At 33.3% G+C, this 23,979-nt stretch overlaps 4 protein-coding genes across 5 annotated transcripts; 2 read left to right on the top strand and 2 right to left on the bottom strand.

Annotated features, from left to right (window-relative positions):
• The first annotated feature begins 1,235 nt into the window (after window positions 1-1,235).
• On the top strand, window positions 1,236-17,905 carry LOC110374298 (molybdenum cofactor sulfurase). Of its 2 annotated transcripts, none has more exons than XM_021331960.3 (7): window positions 1,236-1,360; window positions 11,568-11,663; window positions 12,358-13,192; window positions 13,466-13,760; window positions 14,855-15,506; window positions 15,584-16,017; window positions 16,271-17,905. In XM_021331960.3, the coding sequence occupies exons 1-7, from the start codon at window positions 1,336-1,338 to the stop codon at window positions 16,490-16,492; spliced, it is 2,559 nt and encodes an 852-aa protein (XP_021187635.3). In that variant the 5' UTR covers window positions 1,236-1,335; the 3' UTR covers window positions 16,493-17,905. The 2 variants fall into 2 exon arrangements, with proteins under 2 accessions (XP_021187635.3, XP_021187643.3); XM_021331968.3 differs by lacking the exon at window positions 1,236-1,360 and adding an exon at window positions 11,266-11,406.
• Window positions 4,406-7,456, bottom strand: LOC110374310 (lipase 3). Its single transcript, XM_021331976.3, has one exon. The coding sequence runs from the start codon at window positions 7,365-7,367 to the stop codon at window positions 6,150-6,152; it is 1,218 nt and encodes a 405-aa protein (XP_021187651.3). The 5' UTR covers window positions 7,368-7,456; the 3' UTR covers window positions 4,406-6,149.
• Window positions 17,821-18,871, bottom strand: LOC110374319 (migration and invasion enhancer 1). The gene is made up of 3 exons (XM_021331988.3): window positions 18,665-18,871; window positions 18,178-18,275; window positions 17,821-18,051 (listed from the first exon to the last, which is right to left on the bottom strand). The coding sequence occupies exons 1-3, from the start codon at window positions 18,736-18,738 to the stop codon at window positions 17,888-17,890; spliced, it is 336 nt and encodes a 111-aa protein (XP_021187663.3). The 5' UTR covers window positions 18,739-18,871; the 3' UTR covers window positions 17,821-17,887.
• A 1,314-nt stretch (window positions 18,872-20,185) lies between these two features.
• LOC110375096 (ras-related protein Rab-27A) lies at window positions 20,186-23,192 on the top strand. The gene is made up of 5 exons (XM_021333076.3): window positions 20,186-20,530; window positions 20,721-20,788; window positions 20,886-21,000; window positions 21,112-21,308; window positions 21,616-23,192. The coding sequence occupies exons 1-5, from the start codon at window positions 20,291-20,293 to the stop codon at window positions 21,719-21,721; spliced, it is 726 nt and encodes a 241-aa protein (XP_021188751.2). The 5' UTR covers window positions 20,186-20,290; the 3' UTR covers window positions 21,722-23,192.
• The last annotated feature ends 787 nt before the right edge of the window (window positions 23,193-23,979 follow it).

The raw sequence follows: 23,979 nt of genomic DNA, 5'->3' as shown, positions 1-23,979 counted from the left end.
GTTGCAAAAAGGTATAACTACTATAGCTGTGAGGATCTATTTTATGAAATTCGTTGGCGCCTCCCGTGTACCTTGTAATATCTGTTTATTAAAATTGGAAGCAAAGCTCGTTTGAGCTTCATATTACTTTATTATTTGTAGCGTCCAGTTTCAAACGGGTATTTGTGAAATAATAATGCGTTCAAACGAAAAATCTTAATTTTGTTTTTCCAAAATGTTGGTCTTTTATGTCGACCGTCGTTTAATCTATAGTTATAAAGAGGAAACATTTTTTGTTTCTTTGTACCCTAACTAAAGGCTCCGGAACTACTGAAACGGCTTAAAAAAATGTTTCACTGTTGAAAAGTCACACTCTTCCTCTAAACCGCAGGAAAACAGCTGGGGTACTTATGTATTTGAATGTTATTAAAGAGCTCAACACAAAGGAAGACGTTTAAAAAAATATCGGTGCGTGACGTATATTTAAACCCAGAAAAACATTGATAGCCTCCTTAACTGTCGTCAATATGTCTTGATGAACATCGCATTTCTTAATTAATTAACTGTTTGTAATTCATTTTACCACAATAAATTACTTTCTTTTGACTCAACGAATAGTATTGCAAAAAAAAGGTTTGTATGTTTGTTTATTCGACAGATGCTTAAACAAATTGATTGCAATTACCTAAACAGTTGATGGTATATAATGTCTTACCACACACAATAAAATTGTAGAATGTCGAAACTACATTTACCTAATATAAAAAAATAAATATATTCTATCAATAGATCAAACGTTTACAGCGGATTATTTTTCATTAAATGGGAAACATTATTACTTAAATCAAATACGTACGCTGGATCGACTTTGATTACGTTTGATGAAAAATTCACAGGTATTTTTTTATACATGCAAAAAAATAACTCGAATTCAATATATTTTCAGGCTATTTTTACTAATAACTTTTTAAGAATTGAAAATAATTCTGAATGAACATCATTTATCACCACAATTATTTTTAAAATCATAGCATAGACAATTTTTTTATAACTCAAAAGGGTTAATAATATAGTTAAAAAAATCTGTAGTTACAAACCTTAAAATTTCTTCAACAAAAAAAGAGGGAAACTAAAATAGAGAAACATTTTGAAAAATAAATTACCTACCTTTTGAAACGGAGACAAACCCGTTGGCACCGTGTGTATAGTTTCAGTTAAAACGTTATCATATTCATGGAAATTACTTTCAGACTTCAGGTTTTTGTTCCAAATACATACCTACGAGTTTGTATTTCCATAGTTTACTTAAGTCGGATACTTGTAGTCATTTTCTTTCAGTGAAAGTATTGTGAAACAATGAGCGGTCGTGTTGTGATAACAGGTATGTTTTCTATATTTATTTATAGGAAATATTTATTTATTATATAGTAAAAAGGTTGCGAGTTTGTGGCGTTAAAGGAATAATGGATCTGGATCTACTGAACCGATTTCGAAAATACTTTATTGGTGGAAAACCACGTTAGACGACTATCGTAGGGTATACTCGGAAACAGAACCTCTAGCGAAATCTAGTTGCGTACGTAGGGCATTGCATTAGATTGGCTCTATTTCATTTCATATGGAGAATTATATGAAGTGGTTATTTGTTACTTACATATTCTTTCCACAGCAAAAAATACTCAACCAATACGTATCTTTGTAAATTTTGTTTACAGAATTTGTAGAGCAACCTTTTTTATCCGTAGAACTGTATCGTGATTCAAAAACCATATGAATTTTCTAACAACCCTTTTACTCACACAACAACCGATTTTCCAAAAATAATTACCAATGCACCACAAAATAAAGTGACCCTTTATCCTCTTCACACGTGGCGCTGTGGTGCCAATCTGTCCAACCTCCCCTCGACACGTTATCACTCTTCTGGAAGGCCACCTTATGATGTGTTACGAAGGAACTATTTTTTGTATTGAAAAGAATTTATTGAAAAAAGTCATTATTCATGATTTAACAATCACACAACATTTTTGACAACCCTTTTTTACTCACACAACGTCCGATTTACAAAATTTCCAAAAATAATTACCGATGCACCACAAAATAAAGTGACCCTTTTATCCTCTTCACACGTGGCGATGTGGTGCCAATCTGTCCAACCTCCCCTCGACACGTTATCACTCTTCTGGAAGGCCACCTTATGATGTGTTTACGGTTGAATGAAAACATTCGGGGTGTAGTGAGCCATTGTAGCCGAACGTGGGTGCTGTCTATAATTAATGTGACCAATGGTTGCTTGAAAAACTGCTCTTTTGGAAACTGTTTTGGTTTTTTATATAGTGAATGGTATAGGTAGTAAGATATTTCTGCAGATATTATCTACGATTTATTAGGTGTATTTACAGCTTATAGTTGCTTGGTATCTTACAGTTTGGTTTTTAATCACAAATCTGCAACTTAATCACATTAATGTTGTATCAGTTGTACCTATGTTATAAGGAAATCATGTAGGTACTCAGTCTAAATGTTTTTCAACTAAAAGTAAAGACCAAATGTTTACCAGCATATTTTAGCACCTGTTTTTTTTTGTGAGCTTCAAGACTTCCACGTTCGCGTGTTAATTTGTAATATAAACTCGCACTAAAATCCTTATCACTAACATGTTTTTACGTCATTAGTATGCGTACACTGCCGCAAATATAATGATGTGATAATCTTATTTCACACGGAAAATCAACTTCTCATTTCAAGGTGATAATCACTATTCAAGGTCATCTGGTCTATAAAAATTTGCATTTCATATTGGGTACTACGTAATCGCTTTGCGGAACAGGAACTACATATAATATTCCAATATATTATAATGCTTATAATATGCATATCGAGTTCATATTTATTTATATCCGGAAATGTTTGATTTCTAACTGCATATTGACAAAATAACATTTCCTCTAAATATGAGTGATATGAATGACGTGGTTACAAGGTCACTTAAGATTTTTTTTTTTTTTTTTTAATAAAATAATAATAAAAATTTATTTATTTAGATGTTAATGCAGTAAGAATTCATGTTTATTTTTCGACAACATTATTTGTCTAATTAAAAATAATTTACCTAATTTATTTTTAATCTTCATAATTTACAAAATTACCCCTATTTAATTCAGGCTGTAATTTACTACTGGCAGCAACAAAAGTGCTAAAGCACCTACTCATTGGTCCAGTATTTGTGTTAATCATGATTCGTAAATGAAGAGCTCGTCTGTCAAGCCAGGTAGCCACGTTCATTACCCGGACAATGCCGAGTGTTTTTCACGATTAAATTGACCGTAGAGAGGCAATTTGAACAGGGTGTCTGTTCGTGACACCGTTTCGGTCAGATTGAGTTTTTTAATTTTTCGTCCCTCCGTTTCTGAGGCTGTAGGGGTTAGAGAGCACGTACGTTTATAGTGTATTTTCATTGTTCTTTAGAGTTGTGTATTGACGTTAATACATCATTTACATTATGAGATGATTTGTTTCGTACTTGCACGTGTACTTGCCTATGTATGTATGTATGTATGGCATTGTGTAGTGCCTTAACTCAAAAACGAATGGATCGATTTCGAAAATTCTGTACTTATTGAGATGCTAATGGCTTTATTTTATCTGAGTAAATCATAGAACCCTCAGAACCTAGGTGATACAGCGAGAAATAGCTCAAGTACATAGATTTAAAAATATTTTGAATTCTAGTTCGTACAGTTTATTACTATTTGTAAGTTTTGCAATTCAAGGTCAAAAAAATATAAAATAACATCCATATTAAGACGTAATGGCACCTACATCATATTACAACTCCTTCAATCCCTAGATCCATCACGAATTATTCTCAATTTTCCTAACCAAACAAAATATAACTGACCAAACACATCCACAGGCAGTAAACAAATATCCATGTTACCACGTTAGTTTCCCGATACAGGTGCGGCGCGACTTTTCAATTATGTCCGCGAACGTCAATGTTTATAAAATGTTTTTTCGACGCAACCCATTCGATATTTGGCACACATGGACCAAACAAATGATCGTTGATGGACACGAAGTTATTAAAAATACTGTACGTAGATATTCCGAATTTCAATTTCGATATTTTGAAAAAAGTCGTGTACGCTTCGTGGGCAGTTGCAAACATTCGGTCTCCTAATTGGATTAGCATTGATGTCAAGCAAGCGTATTCATTATGGAATACTTGATTCTTTTCAGTCGGTTGTAGATTTGTAATTGGAGGATCTACTGTCATTCTATAATAACTAATTCATTGAAGATTTTTTGTGTGAAATATTATATTTTTAGAGTAAAAAGCTGACCTGTTCATTAAAGGCATACTTATTAATAATTTTAATGGAATATACTTTAATATTTTAGGTCCAATAGGACGCCTTTTAAGCCACATACGTAAACTCATACTGTTACTTAATCACCTATAGGGAATGGTATAAAGATTACTTTCCTTAAACACAAACGTAGTGTTTATATTATACCATTTTATAAACAAAAAAAGTACAAGAAAATAATAACCGAAAAAAAACTATAACTAACACAAACTAGACAACAATAACAATTTATTACCCTAAATAAGTGCAAAATACAATATAATAACTTACTTTAAAATTATACAAGCAAGCTACTTTTAATTATTTTATTAGCACATACAGTTCCTGGCCACACGACAAACAATTCCGCGTTACAAAGCATTATTTTAATACACACCGCACCGCTAAAACTAGTTCCCGTCACAATTTTGAGTATAAATTTTCACTTGTATTTTAACTTTATAAGCTTGTAACACATTTATTAATGTATCCCTAGTAATAAATAAATCACAAAACAGCACTAAATTTGATATTCCGGGCTCATTGATCACCAACAAATGAAATCAATGACACTTAAGTGTTAGTATTCCAAATATTAACTTATTGTTCTAAAGACAATAGGTAAATATTCCACCATACCTACCTATACATATTTTTGTGACATTTACTAATTGCAGAAATACACTCAGGTACAATATTTTACGGTTATCACAATCAATAGGTAACAGAAAAATTTGAACATTTCCTGCTGAAATTATAATCTGTTCTATATTTAGGCATCTACACACTTATTTATTATTCACTAGATCACATTCTTTTAAAAAAAACCTACATGACAAAGTCTCATCAATAGTTTACTTTATATTTTAATAAACTACTTGAGAAGTATAGGTACATCAGACCAATTTTCGAATCCTAAAGTTTATACCAATGACCTGACTTGACCTGAGCATGAAGTGTAAAAATAAAAACATTAGTATAAATTAGTAGAATATGATGTTTATCTGTATCGATAACTATTATTTTATAAATATGGGGAACATACGGTCAGTTAATCCTATGGTAAGCTATTTATTAGCTCGTGTTACGGGTGCTAACATAACTAAGGTATTTGGTACATATACTTACATCCGACGTTCGAATTGAGAGCCCCCTTCTTTTAGGAATTCGGCTAGGAATATAATCTGTTTCAAAATATCGCAATGATTGCAAATCCTTTGGTTACCCCTATTCGTCCCCTAAGCAATTTTATCCCTATCAAAGTACCCCTTTGGTTTCATACAGAAAACCAAAACGCGTTTATTTTATTTGTCAATTTACAAAAAAGGTATTTTTACCCTTTTCCTACTCTTTCAATATTTATAAGAATGTCTATTGATGTATGTTGTTAATTATTTTTATTTATCCATATGACAAAATAGCGTCGGCCATAGAATACAATACTGTAGGAATTCGCTTTAAATAACTTAAACAACTCAGTGGAACTCAGTATGTTAGACCACTCAGAAGATACCAGGAAACTAGAGCCTATTGTTTTATGAAATAATAATAAAATTATATCACTTTATCGTAGGTCAGGCCATTCAATAACTGCACCATGCTAATTAACAATATCATTCAGGTCTCTGTGTTCGGAGGAACTTGTTTACATCTAGACCAAGGTAAATACATTCAATATTATTAACATTAATAACTATCTAAATTAATAAAAAAACAACAGTGGATAAAATCTTGAAGATTTTAACCATTACAACAGTAGGTACAATTTAATAATTATCACAGCTCATGATTCTGAATAAAATTACAAAAAAAAAACATTCAGATATCTCCTCTTAGTATTCTTTTAATATCATCATTAACAATTTCATTGACTCGAGTACCATAAACAAACTCCAAATGCGTGAAATCTAAAGATTTATTCAACTTGACACTTCTAACAATATTTGGCAGTCGGTTCGTAAGTCTTTCGACATCGATTGGAGTGCTAAACCAATCAGACTCACTACTGAACATATAAATTGGCGCGGTTACCAAGGATAGGTCGTAAGAAGGAGGCTGCATCGATGAATAAACCTCCTGATTTAATTTCGATCCATAATCAAATCTTTGGAATCGTTTACTCAAATAACTTTGAAAATAGTGAACAAACGTCTTCGTTGATACTCCGGCAGGAATATGACTAGCAAGCACTGGTAGTTTTTCTGGATATAGATTACTTATATTCCTAATGCCATAACTTATATAGTACTCCAACTTACACAATATATTCTCAGGCACCCCTTCCCGACACACTTTCGCATGATAAAGATTACTCAATACATTATTGGCAAACACATCATACACTCCGATACTATCAAAAAAAGTTTTCAATAAATCTAAATTTTGTGCTAAAATGTCCATAAACGGGTACTGAGTGTTTGTTATCCACGCTATCGGAGCTAGCAGTATGGCTTGATTTATCTTCTCGTTATACTCAGGTCTCATGCTACACATGACGAAAAAAATCGCCGTTCCTTGAGAAAACCCAATATAGGACAGGTTACGTCGAGACGTTGTTTGGAGTACATAATCAATCACTGCAGGCAAATCTTGCGTCCCCATCTCTTCATAGCTGAAATTCCAATATTCTTTTTCAGAGAGGTTTTTGATGTGTCCCTTGCTATATTTATTCCCCCGGGCATTATATATCCAAACGTCGTATCCTAGATCCGCTAACTGATACGCCACAGATTTAGCTGGTCCCAACACTAACCACGAATCGGAACTGTCACCAATCCCATGAACTAACAACACTGGAGGTCCACTGCTTGGTATCCTATAGGAGTTCACTAAATAACCATCGTTTGTTATCACTGTATGCCTTTCAGGCCTGTATCCGTACTTAGCTATCAGTTGCAAAGAGTTCAAATAAATGTCCGAATTTCGATCACGAAAGTCTGCGTCAGCACTAAGTTTTATTTTACGCCTATTCTGTACGTATCCGAAACAAAACACTAGGATAATGCACCGAAATATATTCGCGTCACCGAAATTCATCGTGATTGCGAAACGTCTTGCGGTAGCAAAAACAAAAAATCATCTGTAGTTGAACACACACTGCGGCGTTATTTACTCGCTTATTGTCAGTCAATGCCATGCTGCGGACAGCTTGCTGCCTAGGATCAGGTGGCTCCAACCTCAGGCGACGGCCTACGGTCACACTCGTGACGTACACCCAAAACAAACAGTCCGGTATCACAAACTTGATAAACTTGTTTGAACTTTTTTAACACCTTAATTAAATTAGAATGATAATAACATCAAAACCAGTTACGAATTACTACGCAATATTTTAACAAATTAAGTAAATTATTTATTTACCTATCATAATGTTACTGTCCAACTTGTTTTTATGGAAAACTGATTTGATTGACCTAAATTCCAGCTGCGGTTACAAATGATTGTTATATTATGGCAATGGAAACATTGACAGTATACTGCAAACCTCATATTTCAGTTACATTTAACGGTCATGAGGGAATATTTCCAGTAGAAGTTATGCCTAAAATAGATTGTTTTAAAACTACCGGTATCATATTGTAGTTTCGTAGATATGCGGAAATATCTGATACTCATACGGTTTACCTCCAAATTCAATAAACAAGGTTGGTTACTTTGTTTAAATTTACCTTTTACTGTCAATGAACTATGGGCATGCGTGTGATGTGAAGTAGGCCTTCACAAATTACATAAATACTTGTCCTTAAACATATTCGTAGGTTCCATAATTGCTATAATCGCGTTCTAAGTGATATGTTGAAACATCCTCCAACAAATTGCTGATGAAGTGAATCTTGTCGGAAGTTATGCAAAGGTCTAGGACGCAAACTTGTGCCTCACAATACTCCAACGCTTATTATAGCTGCTTAAATTCATTTTGGTAGGTTTCGCAAAGCACACAAAATCAACGTGGATAGCTCTTATCGGCAAGGTTAAGCTTCTCGCTGCGGTTGGTTTTCAAATGGGATATACATACTTCTACAATGATTATGCCTATAATTATCAGGTGATGTTCCTTAAAATACGAGGGAGCTATGAGAATAGAGTATCGCCTTTTTCTACGAAGAGATAATGATTTGTGTGTTTGATTCGCTTCCATAGTAAAACTAGTAACTATTATAGTGGTAAAACGGTCAAGCTCAATATGAAATTTGGAATCGTAACCTTTAGGAAATAGGGAAGTAAACTATAAGTAGGTAACAATGGTATTTTTTATTTATTTTAAGAAGGCATGTGCGAATGAATCCGTGAGCCTATAGAATTATTTCCTATTGTATTTGGGAGGTTTGGCGGGCATTGTGAAACTGGTCAGTCCGTGCCTAATGTTTCGTTTGGAGTGTCTTACTGAACGCGTATTTGATTAATTTGGAAAAGATAAACGTCGCCAAAATAAGGGAAGGTAACTGGGGTCTTTGGATACAATTTCATCTGATTGATGGCAATAGGCTCGCCCCCTACTGCTTACCAGCAAAAAAATATGACCAATTTGTGCACTGCTTATCCCTTTGAGGAAAATAAGAGTCACATCATGATGAAGGTATTTTGGGCAATTCTTAAAAGAATTCAAGTGACCTCTTGTATTGGGAGCATTAAACTTTATCTTTTTCAATGTTGTTTAGTTTATTTAACGGAAAACTATCCTATTTAGAAGTCAAGGCTTTTGGAGAAACACCCAAAGATATTCAAATAAGCACCTAGCTGTTTTATTTATATCTTGTGTTAGCTAATTAATTCATTGATAACACTCTATGTTTCAAAGTATGCCCATAAAATAAACATTTGTGTCTATCAAATTAATTAACATTTCGATAGTCACGTGCACCACATTATAGGTATTAGGCCATAATAAAACGATGATCAATTAACATTCGCCAAATCCTTTATGAAATGGTTATTATCATAATATTGAGTAATCATTTCGTCATATTTGTAAACAAAGGGGTGCATGCTCGCACTGACATAACCATCATTCAGAGATAGAACTCGAGAACGCCGCTAGCTCGGCATTTTTTTCTTTATAACTCTATTGTTTGTGCATTTTTCTATGAATGGAGAAAAAAACAATGGTATCATATCAAAGAAGGCTATAATACGAGGTGACCGCGGTGTCTGAACTCATTTGTCACACGAGCAAAATGAGATCAACCAAGGGTCGAACTTAAGGTTAGTGAACATTTCCTTAGTTTTCCTCTATTTGTCTTCCTTGGCCTTTTTCTTAAGTCAAGGGTTATGATGTGAATAAATTATAAACTGAGGTATCACGTCTTGTAAGTTTACTAAAAGGTTGTGTTGGTAATAAAAACAATCATAAATAACTAGTGCCGGTATTTAAAGTGTTTTGTGAAAACTTACTATCATCAGTCCTAGGTTTTTCTTAGTTAAAGTGGATTGTTTTACCTATTATTATCAATATGCTGCTAACTGATCCTGTGCCTGGGTAACAATTAACGATATCAATTGGTGAGTTTAATTAATAAGCACCTACATATAATAGCTTCGTGGAGGCTACCTGCTTTATTTTTAAATAATTTAATAAATTACATATCTAAATGTAAAGGTTCTTAATAGCTTAGTGTAATGTGCTATTCAATCACGATCTATTAATCACCAGACACTAGAACATTAACGCGTGAAATTGACGTGACGCGGAGCGTAAAGTTACGGTTTTTATTCGAATCAACCTACTTTCCACGCTAAAGCCTAATTCTCGAAACTTCTTCACAGCCAAAGTTGTCGCCTGTCAGAGCGTCCTCTAGGAAAAGTGCAAAGCAGTAAAGCGAATGTCCTCTGTCATGGCCGTCAATTCACTTAGGGGAAGTCGATCATGCCCCGCTTGATACTAAAAGCTACTAAAAGCCCTCCATAAAAGCAATAATTAAATTGGTGTAACTCAATTTAGTAAGGCGATGCTGTCGAAGGTGAACCTACCTATGTATGCGAACCTCTTTTGTGCAATAGACTTAAACTATTTAGTGCCTGTGCCGTGTTCTATTTTTTACCTTTGAGGCCGCTTCTTGGAGATTGCTCAGAGCTTTTTGATATTTTTATGAAGAACTAAAATTATTAATTTTAGGTTTCAATATTGCATCTAGGTATTTGGCCCTTAATTAATATTGAATTCCTTTTTTATTTATTTAAAATGTTTAGATTGATGTACCTAAGCAATCTCAAGAAAACTTTAAAAATGTGATATTTTCGGATATCGTTTCTTCGTGACTGGTAGCGCCATCTCACGAAATTAAGTGCATTTATTAATGCGTAATTTTTCTAATGTTATAAATTTTATCATTTTAAGCCTAAGCTTTATAACTCGTAGTTGCTAGCCAAAAGGAGGACTGAGGGAAAGCCCTGCTTTCACTCCTATTATATACTACTCACTGATTATATCCTTAGTAATTCCTTATGTGGTCCCTTTGTACCGCCCCTTATTTACGCTCTCTATATAATATACTCCCTTATGTAGAACGTATTATGTTCTTCCTTGTGTAGGCAGATACCTATATTAGTTACTCACTTTCGTCCATCCTTATGTAGGTACTTCTCTATATACTCTCGTGTGGTTTTTATGCTATGTTCTTTCTTATGTACTACCCCTATTTACTCCCTTCAATACTCTCCTATACATGATTATGTATGTACCTTAATAATTTTATTAGAAAGACATTGTATTCTAAAAAGGGAATAGAAGAAGAACACAAAACACGGAAAGCAATAACACAAATTCGTGATTATTATAAATATTTAAAGTAATTTGATCTCAGTTTATAAAATATTCAAGACATTTTACACAATATTTTATAAACCACCATGAGAATTTAGATCATGTTTCGGAACTTAACTCCTTTCATAATCTGTGGTAAAAAGTATTACATCTGTCAACCAGACAGTTGGACAGCTGACTGTCATCTTGACGTTAGTCAGGCCGTCAGTCAGTTGACCATTTATTTTTATAATGAGTGTAGTGTGTTTTTGTGCTCATTATTTTGCAGATAATAGCATATTATTACAAACTGTTGTTATATTACTCGCGCACAAGGTTATACGAAATTCATGCGATTATTTACTTAGTTTCATCGCTACAAACGGAGTGTATTCATTTAGTTTTAAATAAAAATAACGCGGTGCAAAAGTCGTGAGTTCGTAAACTTTTTTATTACTATTTAGAAATTTTCTTATCAGGGTATTTAATTATGTCAGGTTCCTATGAAGAGCCACCCGAGATGAACACATTGAGTCAGGTCATCGATCATGAACATATGGTCAAAATAACTTCGAATTTCTCAAGGTTGGGAGGTAAGTTGATTCTGATTTCTATTAATTAAACTAAGTGGAAATATAATCAAGAAAAAGGTACTTAGATAGTAAAAGTAGTATGTAGTAGTGTATGTAGTTGTGTATTGTATAAGCATGTGTAGGAGAAAGTGCAAATATTAAGTCAGCACCACTGGAAAGTAAAAGTATAAAACTTTTTACGTCCCCATTTTTTGAGTGCTTTATGTGATAAACATACTGTGTACCCCTAGAATAGTTTTTGTAGCTTTAGGTGTAATAGTGGCAGTTGTTTACACAAAAATAAACTTTTATCTATTCCCACTTTTGACCTATATCTCTAAGATATTATATTTCTCTAAGATGACCCACTGACGAAAACGTTCTCCAGAAGTTTCTATTAAATGTGTTGGTAAATGCCAAAATTCACTACACATATATTTTTATATTATGAAGTGTTTTGACTAACATATTTAATTACAGAGTTAACTAACTTAATTTACATAATGCAATACCTAAGTACTTTGCAAATACTGGTAATTATACTGAATAAGATTTCTATAGCCTTCAGAAATTGTTTCCTCACCTCATATTAACTTTTAATAAAACTCATGCTACTTATAAAATGTGTTTCAGCTGTGCACATACTTATTTTAATTAATAAACAATATGTATAAGTAAAACAATAAATACCATATAATTATCTTTTGTTTTACAGACAGATGTTACTTGGAAAACGCTGGAGCCACATTATATCCGGAATGTTTAATGCCTATTATACATGAAGATCTTATGAGCAATGTCTATATGAACCCTCACTCAGACAAATATACCAAAGACTGCGTTGAACAGATCCGAAGTAATATCCTCAAGCATTTCAACACTGATCCGTCTACCTACACTGTTGTATTCACAGCGGGAACCACTTCTGCATTAAAACTAGTTGTCGAATCATTCCAATTTGCTACAGAAGATGCCATTGATGGTAAAAACTGGGGATCATATTTATACTTGAGAGACAACCACACATCAGTGCTGGGACTTAGAGAAATTGCATCTGATAAAAATGCTGATATTGTACATATATCTCATGAAGATTTCTTATTAGCAGTTAAGAATTATAATAAGCAACGTTTGATAAAAAACAATAAGTTTTCAAGCAGTAGTAATGCCAACACATTGCTGGTATATCCTGCTCAGAGTAATTTTAATGGCTTTAAGTACCCTATAGATTGTATGGATAGCATAAGAAATGGTTGTCTGAATAGCCATTTGAGAAAACAATTGGTAACAATTAATAATAGCTGGTACATTCTACTTGATGCAGCTTCTTATGTGTCAACAAGTAGACTAGATCTGTCTAAAATACAACCAGACTTTGTGTGTATGTCGTTTTACAAGATATTCGGATACCCAACTGGATTGGGAGCAGTTTTAATTAAGAATAGTAGTGGCCACGTGCTTTGCCAAAAGAAATATTTTGGAGGCGGTACAGTTGATTTTGTCTTAAGTACAGAAGATGTTCATGTGAAAAGAAAAGACTTATATGAAAGGTATTGGCCAAAAATCTTCCTTAATGTTTTTCGTGCTTTGCTTAATATGCTATGCCATACATTAAGTATGAAATTATTTACACTGGAACACATGTCTTTTTTTCAACGTTCAAAGCGATGATGCGTAGCATATTCAAAGCAAACATAAAAACACTTGATCACTTATTTTTGAATATTTGATAACTACTTAGGTTGATATACAGTAAAATATTCAAATAACTGTGATGGATACAGCTGTATAAAATTTTAATTGAAATATTATTTTGCTTTCAGGTTAGAGGACGGGACCATACCGTTTCTATCAGTGCTAGCTTTAAAACATTGTTTTGATACAATGAACCAATTGATACCTAAAATAATAAACGACGATTTAATGGAGACTATATCACACCACACATTTTACCTAGCTAAAGACCTTTATTACCAACTGCATGAGTTAAGGCATGCAAATGGCAACAAGGCTGTAATAACATATTTGGATTCAGACTTTAGTGATATAAAGAAACAAGGTGGAATTGTTACATTTAATCTATTAAGGGACGATGGATCGTATATTGGATTTGTAGAGGTAAGAGCTGATTTAAATCCAAAAAATCTGTAAACAGAAAAATGTATCTGTAACTATGTACCTAGGTGTAATTTTCTTCCAGCTATACTTTAAAAAAAGGTTTTGAGTCTTCAATTGGAAGTAATTTTTTAGTTTTTATGTTGATTCTTAAACGAATTTATCGCTCTGGAGTATTGGTATAGATATATTGTCAAGTTAATATTTGAACCTCGTACAGATCTAGTTATGCACTGGTAATCTCACTTGAAGTGGACCTATAAACTGAAAGCTAGATACGGTTTTCGCTTTGGCAGTCCAAAAGTTCGCACATGTGGTTAAACACCTCTCGCACCTCTTTTGGACCTAAACAAGATTTCGCAGTGACTCCGAAATTTCCGTGACGACAAAAAGTTGGCCATAACTATAGGTGCCTAGTTGTATTTTACGGTGATATCTGTTCAGCGCCTGAACCATACCCTATTCTAAACGCATACCTAGTATCTTTCTGACTTTTACTGTTTTGTAGCGTAGGCAATTGGGCAACCTTCACCAGAAAATCGATGCTTTATTCGACTTTTCAGATGTTTATAATGCTTAGTGGTGTTTTCTGTCTCCAAATATCTCCTAAACCTTAAACTGCATAAGAATTTACACATCATGTCAATACCTTTAATAGAAATACAGCATTTTCTAAAAACAATGTCTTTAGAAATTGTGTTCCAATACCTACAGTTTCATGGTGCATTATGATCTATTGAATCTTGTAAACAACTGGATGACGAAAGATTGTTAAGTGACCGCCTTATCATTATTATTTGTGACGCAGTTTTCGCTTTATGCCGAGATGCCAGGCTAGTGTTACCCGCAAACAGTGATGAATTAATAATATTTATCAACCGCGTTGATCATTTATCGTTATTTATATTGTGATTGACAAATATACCAAAAATGATAGATACCTATAGGTACCACACGCACAGAAACAACGACGTATCTACAGTTATGTAATTTTTATCTTTCTCATATCGTCTTCTCTTTTAATAATATTTACTTAAGGATTATGATGTGCCCACAAAAGATAACGTTATTCAGAAACCGAAATTGTATGTTTCCAGTTTCAACACATGGCGGATCTGTTTAACATAAGTGTTCGGACAGGATGCTTCTGCAATTCAGGATCATGTCAGCGACATTTAGGGGCGACCAACAAAGAATTGAAAGAAATATTCAAATCTGGACACGTTTGCGGTGATGAAATAGATCTCATCAATGGAAGACCGACAGGAGCCATAAGAGCGTCATTCGGATACTTCAACACTTTCAATGACGTCGACAAACTAGTCAGTATGATATGCCGATGCTTCGTCAAAACGAGAATGAAACCAAGAAGACGTAATACAAACAATAATACCCATAAAACTTTACTGGAAGCATTGAAATCTCACAAAATATACAACGGCATATCACATTCGCCGAGCATAGTAAGCCAACAGGATTTCTATTACCATGAACTTGAAGACGTAACAGAGAACATAGAAACAACCACTATTACAATCAAAGAAGCTGCGGTATTTCCCATTAAATCATGTGGTGCTTTTAAAATAAGGACTTCCTGGAGAATTGGACCCAAAGGCTTTGAATATGACAGAGAATGGATGATTGTTAAAGATAATGGCGTGTGTCTGACACAAAAACAAAATCCTAGAATGTGCATGATAAAACCAAGAATAGATCTGCATAGAAGAACGATGACGTTACACTTTGAAGGTAAGGAATGCTCTTGAGGGGTAATTGTGAGAAAAACTTGCATACACACAGCTAATATACTGTGTTATTTTTTTCAGGTAAGCACCCAATAACGATGCCTTTAGATATAACTTCTGACAACAAACTCAAAAACTCGTCACTCTGTCACAGCAAAGTTTGTACGGATACAATAAAGGGGTACGACTGTGGAGATGAGGTAGCTGACTGGATATCAGAAGCCTTAGAAGTCTCTTACTTACGACTTATCAGACAGTCAAGTGAGGACAACAGAGTTCTGAAAAAGCAAACTGAGGGAGAGAAAAAACTGCTATCATTAAGTAATCAAGCCCAATTTCTACTAATAAACAAAGCTACAGTGCGATGGTTACGGAAAAAGATTATCGATCCTCTGTTTACGGACGATATTGAAAGTTTAACGGACCGCTTTAGAGGAAATCTTATTATTGAAATGGATGAAGAACTAGCGGAACGAGATTGGCACAGGGTCATCATTGGGAATCAAGAGTTCAAGGTAAATATTACTTAATTTATATTGTAAACAAACACAGATGCCTGATAACAGTTCTTATTTGCAATCTTCGATCTTGGAAGCCTTAAAAAAATGGAAAAAAATAGAATTGAATTCGAGAAAATATCCTTACAAATTTTTATATAGTTTCCCACATTTTGTCGGAGAAATCCTTCACGCATGCACAAAAATGTTCTTAAGAGACCGACTACTAATGGGAATTCGAATTAAAACACGTTTGTGTATATCTTTTCAGGTTGAAGGCCAGTGTCCTAGATGCCAGATGGTGTGCATAGACCAGCAAACTGGTGAAAAAACCGTAGAACCTCTAAGAACAATATCCGAACAGTTCGCAGGAAAACTGCGGTTCGGTATTTATTTAACTTATTTAGGAGCAGCCGACGGTTCCAAAGACCGTCTGCTCAAAATACATTCGCCTGTGAAACCAATCATCAATGATGATGATATAAGTAGATGAAATATTTAGGTAATTGTTTGGTTACATCGTATTTTAATTTAAGAAAAATATATTTTCTTATTTGGGGTAGAAGTAAGGTGGTTGGGTACATCTAATTGGGTTTAAGATTAAGTATAGTAGATACTGTGAAATATGGGATGTATATCAGTGATATATTCTTTTAAATCTTATCTTCTGGGGCTATGATCCGTATCTCATCAAGTAGTCGTTATTTGAGGGTAATTTTGATTGAATTGAATACTTGCCCATGCTATGCTTCCGTAGACATATGCGAATCGACATTTGTTATTTAAATTCCAAAAAAGACATCAAGAATTATAATAAACAAACATTGATTTTAATTTGGATATTACTTGATATTTTGTCATGCCCCAGTGATATTAATAAATCGTTTAACATCCCACTGCATCTGACCCTTAAATATATTTTTATAAACGTACATACAAGAGCAATGCAATATTTGTCATGACAATATAAGACCTTCATGAGATATGGACCTGTCCTAAACCATTAACACATTATCTCTCATTTTCATTGTACATTTTATACATAAAATTAAATATTGTATATTATGTATATTTTTGTAATGTATGTAATAATGCGAGCAGAATTTACGGCTGTGATTTATTGAAATCGAATAAAATACAAAATTATTTTTTATTAAGTAAATTTATATAAAATGTAGCTTTATTTATTTAAGATTAAAGGTACACTATGAGCCATAGAGACGTAGAATTATGGATGCGAAGTGAATTTACCAATTATAAACTTTGTTTTTAATTAGGTATATAGGTACAAATGCTGCCTTTTATATTTGGAAAGATTATATACGTAAAAAGAGATCAAATCAAGTTTTTTACGATTTTGTAAGCTTCCTTAAACGTGAACCGCGAACCTTGCCTTTAAGCATACTATATTATAAATGAATGTTTATTGCCATTTAAAGTTTATCCTATTTACATATAGTATTTACATATTATTGGGTTGTTTTAGCTATATTATATATTTTCTTGTATAAATAGGCATATACCTCTGTATTGTGAGGCTGATAATTGTTTAATTTGTAAATATACTGTAAGATTCTATTACAACCATAGAGGTCCTCTGAAGACCTGTTATAAATTATTTTGAGATTGGTATATTTTTTAATTCCTGCCTGGCGCAACCTACATTCCATTGGAAATTATATTTCATGTTATTATGTAAGTTTGCAGAGATCTCTATGGTAAAATGAGCCAAAAAGAAACTGCTTTTGTAAAATAATTAGGAAATTTTAAAATATTATCTCAGACAATAATATATATTTCCTTTAGAAATAAAACTAAATATTTTCTCATTTATGTTTATTATTCTATGACTAGTTTATATTACAGTTGTTTTTGATTTTAATATATTCTATGAAATTACACAGTTGATTGGTTGTTGTCCTTTGATTAACCTAGGTTCCTCCCCGAGCGACACATTATTGACCACTTCAGCAACCTCGTCGAAGTCAGGTAGTGCCATCGTCTGGAGTTTTGAATATATTAATTTATCATTTACTTGAACTTCAAATGAACCTGTAATAAACACATTTTTTCTGTAAATTTTCCACTAACAGTATAACTAGTATTTTCTCTAAACACATTAACTTCATAAATATAAAATATTAAAATAAATAATGTAATTTTCATAATAATACCTACCTTGCCGTCCACGCAAACAATTCACTATCGCATTAGGAGTCATTTTATTAATAGTTTGTCTGAGTGCTAGACAATGACCACCATAATCACAGACACCACTGGAAAATGTAAAGCATTTAGTTTAACCGTTTAATAAACCCATTACCTATATGAAAAGCAAACAGATTTGTTTTTAATTATTTAAATTTTGTTTGGTTAGTATAAAACAAATTGCCAAGTTGCCTGATATTTGAATTTTTGCTACTTGAGTGTTAATGATTCCATTAGATTAACCCTGAACACAGGAGCACATTTGTGAGCTACCAAAAGCACAGGTTCATTTAACAATTTTACAGCAAACCTAACCTCTTCTCTACACATGTTTTTTTTTTTGTATTAATACTAAAGATGTGTTCGAGTAGCTGTCTAATCAGAATCAATTCTAGCCTCTAATTCTACATTATAATAAAAGCATTTCATATTAGTTTAGGTTATAAAAATACGATACCAGTACTCCACTTTTACTTTGGGATTAGTTGGTTTCACGTTGGTAAGAGTTTCATCCATTTCATTATTCGCCATAGTAAAGTTTGATTAGTGACTTTTTCTCATGTTAAACAAGAATTTGAATGGAATTTTGAGGATAATTAGATCTTGAAATGAATCCACTTGTTGGTAAACTTAGAACAGCTGATTGATTTGACGGATTTATGAATGTTGCCTGTTGCCAACAAATCATAGAGTACGTAAACCGTCAAGCAAGATCAAGATTAATTTTTAACCCCCGACGCAAAAACGACGGGGTGTTATAAGTTTGACGTGTCTGTGTGTGTGTGTGTGTGTGTGTGTGTGTGTGTGTGTGTATGTGGCATCGTAGCTCCCAAACGGATGATCCGATTGTAATGCGGTTTTTTTTGTTTAAAAGGTATGTCAGTCGGGAGTGTTCTTAGCTATGTTTGGTGGAAATCGGTTCAGGTCTTCAAGGTCATCAGCTCGTTTGCTAGATGTCATAGGAATGTTACACGCTCAGTTTACTTGCAAGTATATGTGGGATCTGAAATTTGAAACACTAATGTCTTTTGGAACCACTGAGCTGGTCTGCTGTTAGGGCTCGAAGGTAGGAGACGTAACCCTGAACTGCCTTTTAGTAAACCCATCGAGTTTGGGCTCGTTGAATTTGTCTTGACGAGTTCTCTTCATGTTTCTAATTGACGAGAACCTGATGCTGGAAATGGGATGTGGTGGATGAAACCCTGAAATGCCGGAATAAAACGGATAAACCGATTTATATTTTTGCTGAAAATCTAGAATGTCCAAAGGATAATCTTTATTGTTTCTCAATCTGTGCAATTCTCCCAGAGCCAGTTTGTCATGAGGATTGTTAAACAGCTTCCTTTGGCCGAGATCGCATATAGCGATCACATCTTAAGATAAAATAAATTAAATGAAAGAAGGAAAAATTAAGGAGCTCCTTTAAAAAGCATGAAATAAAATTAAATTATAAATTTAAAAGGTACGCAATAATTATGACAAAAGGTTAAAATAACCCTATAAAAGCAAAAAATAACTTTTAACACTACGTAAACTAAATTTTGTCGTGTCGGGGGACCGCTCTAATTCATTACTTTAGATACGTTTTTTTTTTAAACGAATGTTGTAATTAGGTAGGTTTGATTAGATTTATGTAAGTATTTATGAAGGTAAAAAGCGTAATGAATTAGAGCGGTCCCCCGACACGACAAAATTTAGTTTACGTAGTGTTAAAAGTTATTTTTTGCTTTTTATAGGGTTAAGCGTTTTTAACCTTTTGTCATAATTATTGCGTACTTTTTTTGGGTCGGGGGTTTTTTTAAATTTATAATTTAATTTTTGAAAAAAAAGGAAGGTAGGGTTTTGGAATCTACAAAATACGTTAGCCGATATATATTGCGTCACTGTCTTTATGAGAGAATATCAGAAGCAGCAACCTGGTAGCCCCGCTGTTATCAGTCAAATGTCAATTATGTCAATTGTCATAGTCAAACTGACATTTCAGTAATCGATCGATTGTTGATGTTTTTTCATTCTAATTTACTTTGTGTATTGTGTACAGGTAAAAGTATACAAATGATTGTATTAAGATAAAAAAAAGTTTATGCAAATAACTCAACAAGTCCAAGCAATCACGCATGGGAGGTTGTACACTAATGCACCATTTCTGGAATTTAACTGTTGCACTCCCATTAACAATATGGACTACGATTATCTTATCAAACTTCTTTGTGTTGGGGATTCTGGGGTCGGTAAAACAAGCTTCCTATACAAGTATACTGACGGCGTTTTCCATACACAGTTCATTTCCACAGTGGGGATTGACTTCAGGGAGAAAAGTGTGGTAAGTTCATAATTTTTGTCCTTTCATATTTTATCGCCTATTTAAGTGCCCACTTTATCTCGAATTGATACAGATAAAATTAATTAGAGCGAAGAGGGTTCGTATTGTTATTTAATTAAGTCCTTGAATCAATATTAATTTAATTTGATTGTATATTGCAATGGTTGAATTTGAGTTTTCCATGTTTCAGATTTACCAGCAAAATGGGAGACAGCATCGAATTCACTTACAACTTTGGGATACAGCAGGACAAGAAAGGTAAATAATTATGAAATAGATTTATTCATCTTGAGAATATTGTATTCCTAATTTAAACTTAATAGACTTATGGATTCCATTTTTTAATGCTTCACAGATTTCGCAGCCTCACCACAGCTTTTTATCGTGATGCTATGGGTTTCCTTTTGCTGTTTGACCTCACCAATGAAGCCTCTTTCCTTGAAGTCAGAAATTGGATTGAACAGTTAAAGGTAGGTACCTAATTCTTTTCTTACTAAATTGTTGAAGTTTTCATTACAAATACCATTTATTTCTTCTATGAGAATAAATAAATAACACTCTATTTTTGATTCAAATTTCAGACTCACAGCCTCTCAGAAGATCCAGACATAGTTCTGTGTGGCCACAAATGTGATTTACAAGAAAAGAGGTTGGTTAATCAGAATCGGGCACGGGAGTTTGCCAAGAACTACAACCTGCCATATTTAGAGACTAGTGCCAAATCGGGACAGAATATTGACAGAGCCATTGAGATTTTACTTGACCGCATTATGAATAGGTAAGAACTCATATATTATGTACTTATGGTATTATCAATCAGATTGTAAAACAGATAAAAACATAGGAACATCTGTTTAAAAAAAAAACAAGGTTACGAGAGTAGACGCTGGTAGAACTTGAAGTGGCCCAAACTATCGATGATACCCTTCAATTTTATTGTTCTTTATCTTCGCCAGATTTACCAAGTTGGGTAAAAGTAAATCCCAAGATTATAGTCACAAGATAGAAGAGATACTAAGAAAATTATAGTCACAATATTAATACTAAGAAAATTATAATCTTGTAAGACCCCTGTTTTGTTATAGAATGGAGTCATCAGTAGAGTATGCAATGCTCTGTGCATCAGGAAGACGGCGCCAATCTCTCCAAAAACTACAAGCAAGCAAAGACAAGAAGTTTTGTTCATGCTAAATGTTTTATAATCTGTGATTTGATACTGTCTTATACACTCTACTTACCTTGAAAAAAGTATTGCTATTCTATACAATTTATGATAAATATTTTTTATTCTTCGCAAAGGTTTTATATTGTAACTTGGAACCAAAAATTATTTATTCCTAAAGGGTCTATGGTTAATGAGACTGATTTTTGTTTTCTAGTTCCTGGCTAAGTATTTGTTATACATTCCATGAGCCATTGCAACTGTATCATAGGTTTAAGTTTAAAATGATATCCTATCTAGTCATGTGCATTTATTGTTATATCTTTACTGTTTTAGTATTAATGATCTGATCTGCCAACTTTGTAGTATTTTTATGAGATTTTTAATTGTTCAACACATTCCATGTTTGAAATATTATTGAGAAAGTTGAATACCTATAGAAAGTTCAATCCATCTCAATAGTGCAATAGGTACTAATTTGTTCCTTACGATAAGTGCAGGGTACCTATCCTAGTCAGATTTATGGTACACAATGGTTTCTTTAAGAATTTGCCTGTTATGAGAAATATCTGTAACATTTGGTAAACTCAAAAGAACTTTTTCATTTTTAGTGTCCTATTTATTGAATCTGGTGAAAATGTGAAGAAACCAAACAGTAAATATAATACCTACCTAATGTTGTCATAGCGTAGGTATATGTACTATTATAGAATAATTATTTAGTTAATAATTTGCTTGTGTTTTGTTATTGAATGTTTTGCACAAGTGTGATATTTTAGTAGCACAAAATACTTATACAATGTACCCTAAACCCACTGAGTTGATATGCAAATGTTTTTGTAAAAATCTTATGATATTTGATATTCAGGAGTTTATTGAGGTACCCGAGTTATTGAAGTAAAAGTGTGTAATCTGAATGAATTGAATTGTTATACAAGTTTACATTTTTAATCATATTGATAATGTAAGTGGACATTTTTGTAAAGGTGTGTTTGGACTAACACCCTGTATAATTATAGTGTATGGGCGAAGTGAAAATGTTACTTTAAGATTTCAACAAAATTGTTCACGCACAATGGTTGCAGTTTTGTCCAGATTTTAGAAATGTTCGCACGCAATTTTTTCCTGTTTGTCCAAGAAGACCAGAAAAAATATTTAATTATTAAAATCTCATCGTTATGAATCGAAATTCTGTTATGACCCATAGCAAAACTATCAAAAGCCATAAATTATCGAAAAAGTCTTGTGTTAGACTAAACACACCTATCGTATTTTAAAAATAGACTTGATAACGAAGTATTTTACGTAGGAACCTATTTGACGAAGTCACGATATCTTAAAGTAGCGACCCAATGACGCTTCTGTCCCCCCTAGTATTAATGAGGAAAAGTCCGTTTGTCGTTAATAATCATACCAGAATTATCCTCATAAAAAATAAGTATTATAACGTGAAACACACCCGTATGAAACGCACACAATTAAAGGCTCGAGCAGACCGGATGCGTATGCGTAACCACGCGCGTGTTTACGTTACGCAAGCGGTGTGGCCTGTCTCATACATTTCCATACATTACAACTCATGGTTACGCCGTAACTACGCGCGTGACTACGCGCGTGGTTACGCATACGCATCCGGTCTGCTCGAGCCTTAAAGGCCCAGCTTCCACTAAAGCGAAGCGGAGAGAACTTCTTTTTAAACGATTGATAGGATATCTTCGCTTAGAGTGGTTGGAGGCGCGATGTTTAAATAACGAATTTCTATTGGTTGTTTAAAAACTTATCCCCACCGTTATGCTTTGGTGGAGCCTTGGCCTAAACAGCTCTCATATTCATTTTTGTCATTTTAAAATTATAAACTGTGCGCTGTTTTATTTACGGGATTTTAACTTACTAATTAAAAGTCTTGCCATAATCATTAAGTTTATCATAAAGTATTGTAAATTCTAGTCATATCTTATAAAATTCGCTATTAAAAGCGCAAAAATTAAAAACGAAATTTTCGTAATTATTGTGATCGGCTTAAATATTTATTATTATTAAATAATATTTTATAATGTATAATTATTATTAAAAATAATGAGATTTACCCTTGACCAAATCGCGATTTATATACATACCTTATAAAGTGTCAATTTTGTGTACAATTATTGTCTATTTGATGTTTTCTGTGTCATTAAATTAAATAATGATTAAATTTTGCATTTTGTCTAATTTTCTTCACTGCGCTGCGGAACCAAAGATAATGAAATCAGTTGGTACCTAGACTGGAATCGTAGGAAGTTATTTA

This window comes from Helicoverpa armigera, chromosome 12 (assembly GCF_030705265.1).
Source record: "Helicoverpa armigera isolate CAAS_96S chromosome 12, ASM3070526v1, whole genome shotgun sequence".
Classification (NCBI taxonomy): domain Eukaryota; kingdom Metazoa; phylum Arthropoda; class Insecta; order Lepidoptera; family Noctuidae; genus Helicoverpa; species Helicoverpa armigera.
Note: the sequence above shows the minus strand (reverse complement) of the source record. Positions and strands in the feature narration are given on the sequence as shown.

What these genes read in the sequence shown, in the direction of transcription:
- LOC110374298 (XM_021331960.3), top strand. Translation starts at nt 1,336, where the DNA reads ATGAGCGGTCGTGTTGTGATAACAG. An exon ending in CGGTCGTGTTGTGATAACAG is followed by an intron (nt 1,361 to 11,567) that starts GTATGTTTTCTA and finishes TAATTATGTCAG; the next exon opens with GTTCCTATGAAGAGCCACCC. An exon ending in GATGACGTTACACTTTGAAG is followed by an intron (nt 15,507 to 15,583) that starts GTAAGGAATGCT and finishes TATTTTTTTCAG; the next exon opens with GTAAGCACCCAATAACGATG.
- LOC110374310 (XM_021331976.3), bottom strand. Translation starts at nt 7,367, where the DNA reads ATGAATTTCGGTGACGCGAATATATTTCGGTGCATTATCCTAGTGTTT.
- LOC110374319 (XM_021331988.3), bottom strand. Translation starts at nt 18,738, where the DNA reads ATGGCGAATAATGAAATGGATGAAACTCTTACCAACGTGAAACCAACT. An exon ending in AAAGTAAAAGTGGAGTACTG is followed by an intron (nt 18,276 to 18,664) that starts GTATCGTATTTT and finishes TACATTTTCCAG; the next exon opens with TGGTGTCTGTGATTATGGTG. An exon ending in TTGTTTGCGTGGACGGCAAG is followed by an intron (nt 18,052 to 18,177) that starts GTAGGTATTATT and finishes TGTTTATTACAG; the next exon opens with GTTCATTTGAAGTTCAAGTA.
- LOC110375096 (XM_021333076.3), top strand. Translation starts at nt 20,291, where the DNA reads ATGCAAATAACTCAACAAGTCCAAGCAATCACGCATGGGAGGTTGTAC. An exon ending in ACTTCAGGGAGAAAAGTGTG is followed by an intron (nt 20,531 to 20,720) that starts GTAAGTTCATAA and finishes TCCATGTTTCAG; the next exon opens with ATTTACCAGCAAAATGGGAG. An exon ending in ATTGGATTGAACAGTTAAAG is followed by an intron (nt 21,001 to 21,111) that starts GTAGGTACCTAA and finishes TTCAAATTTCAG; the next exon opens with ACTCACAGCCTCTCAGAAGA.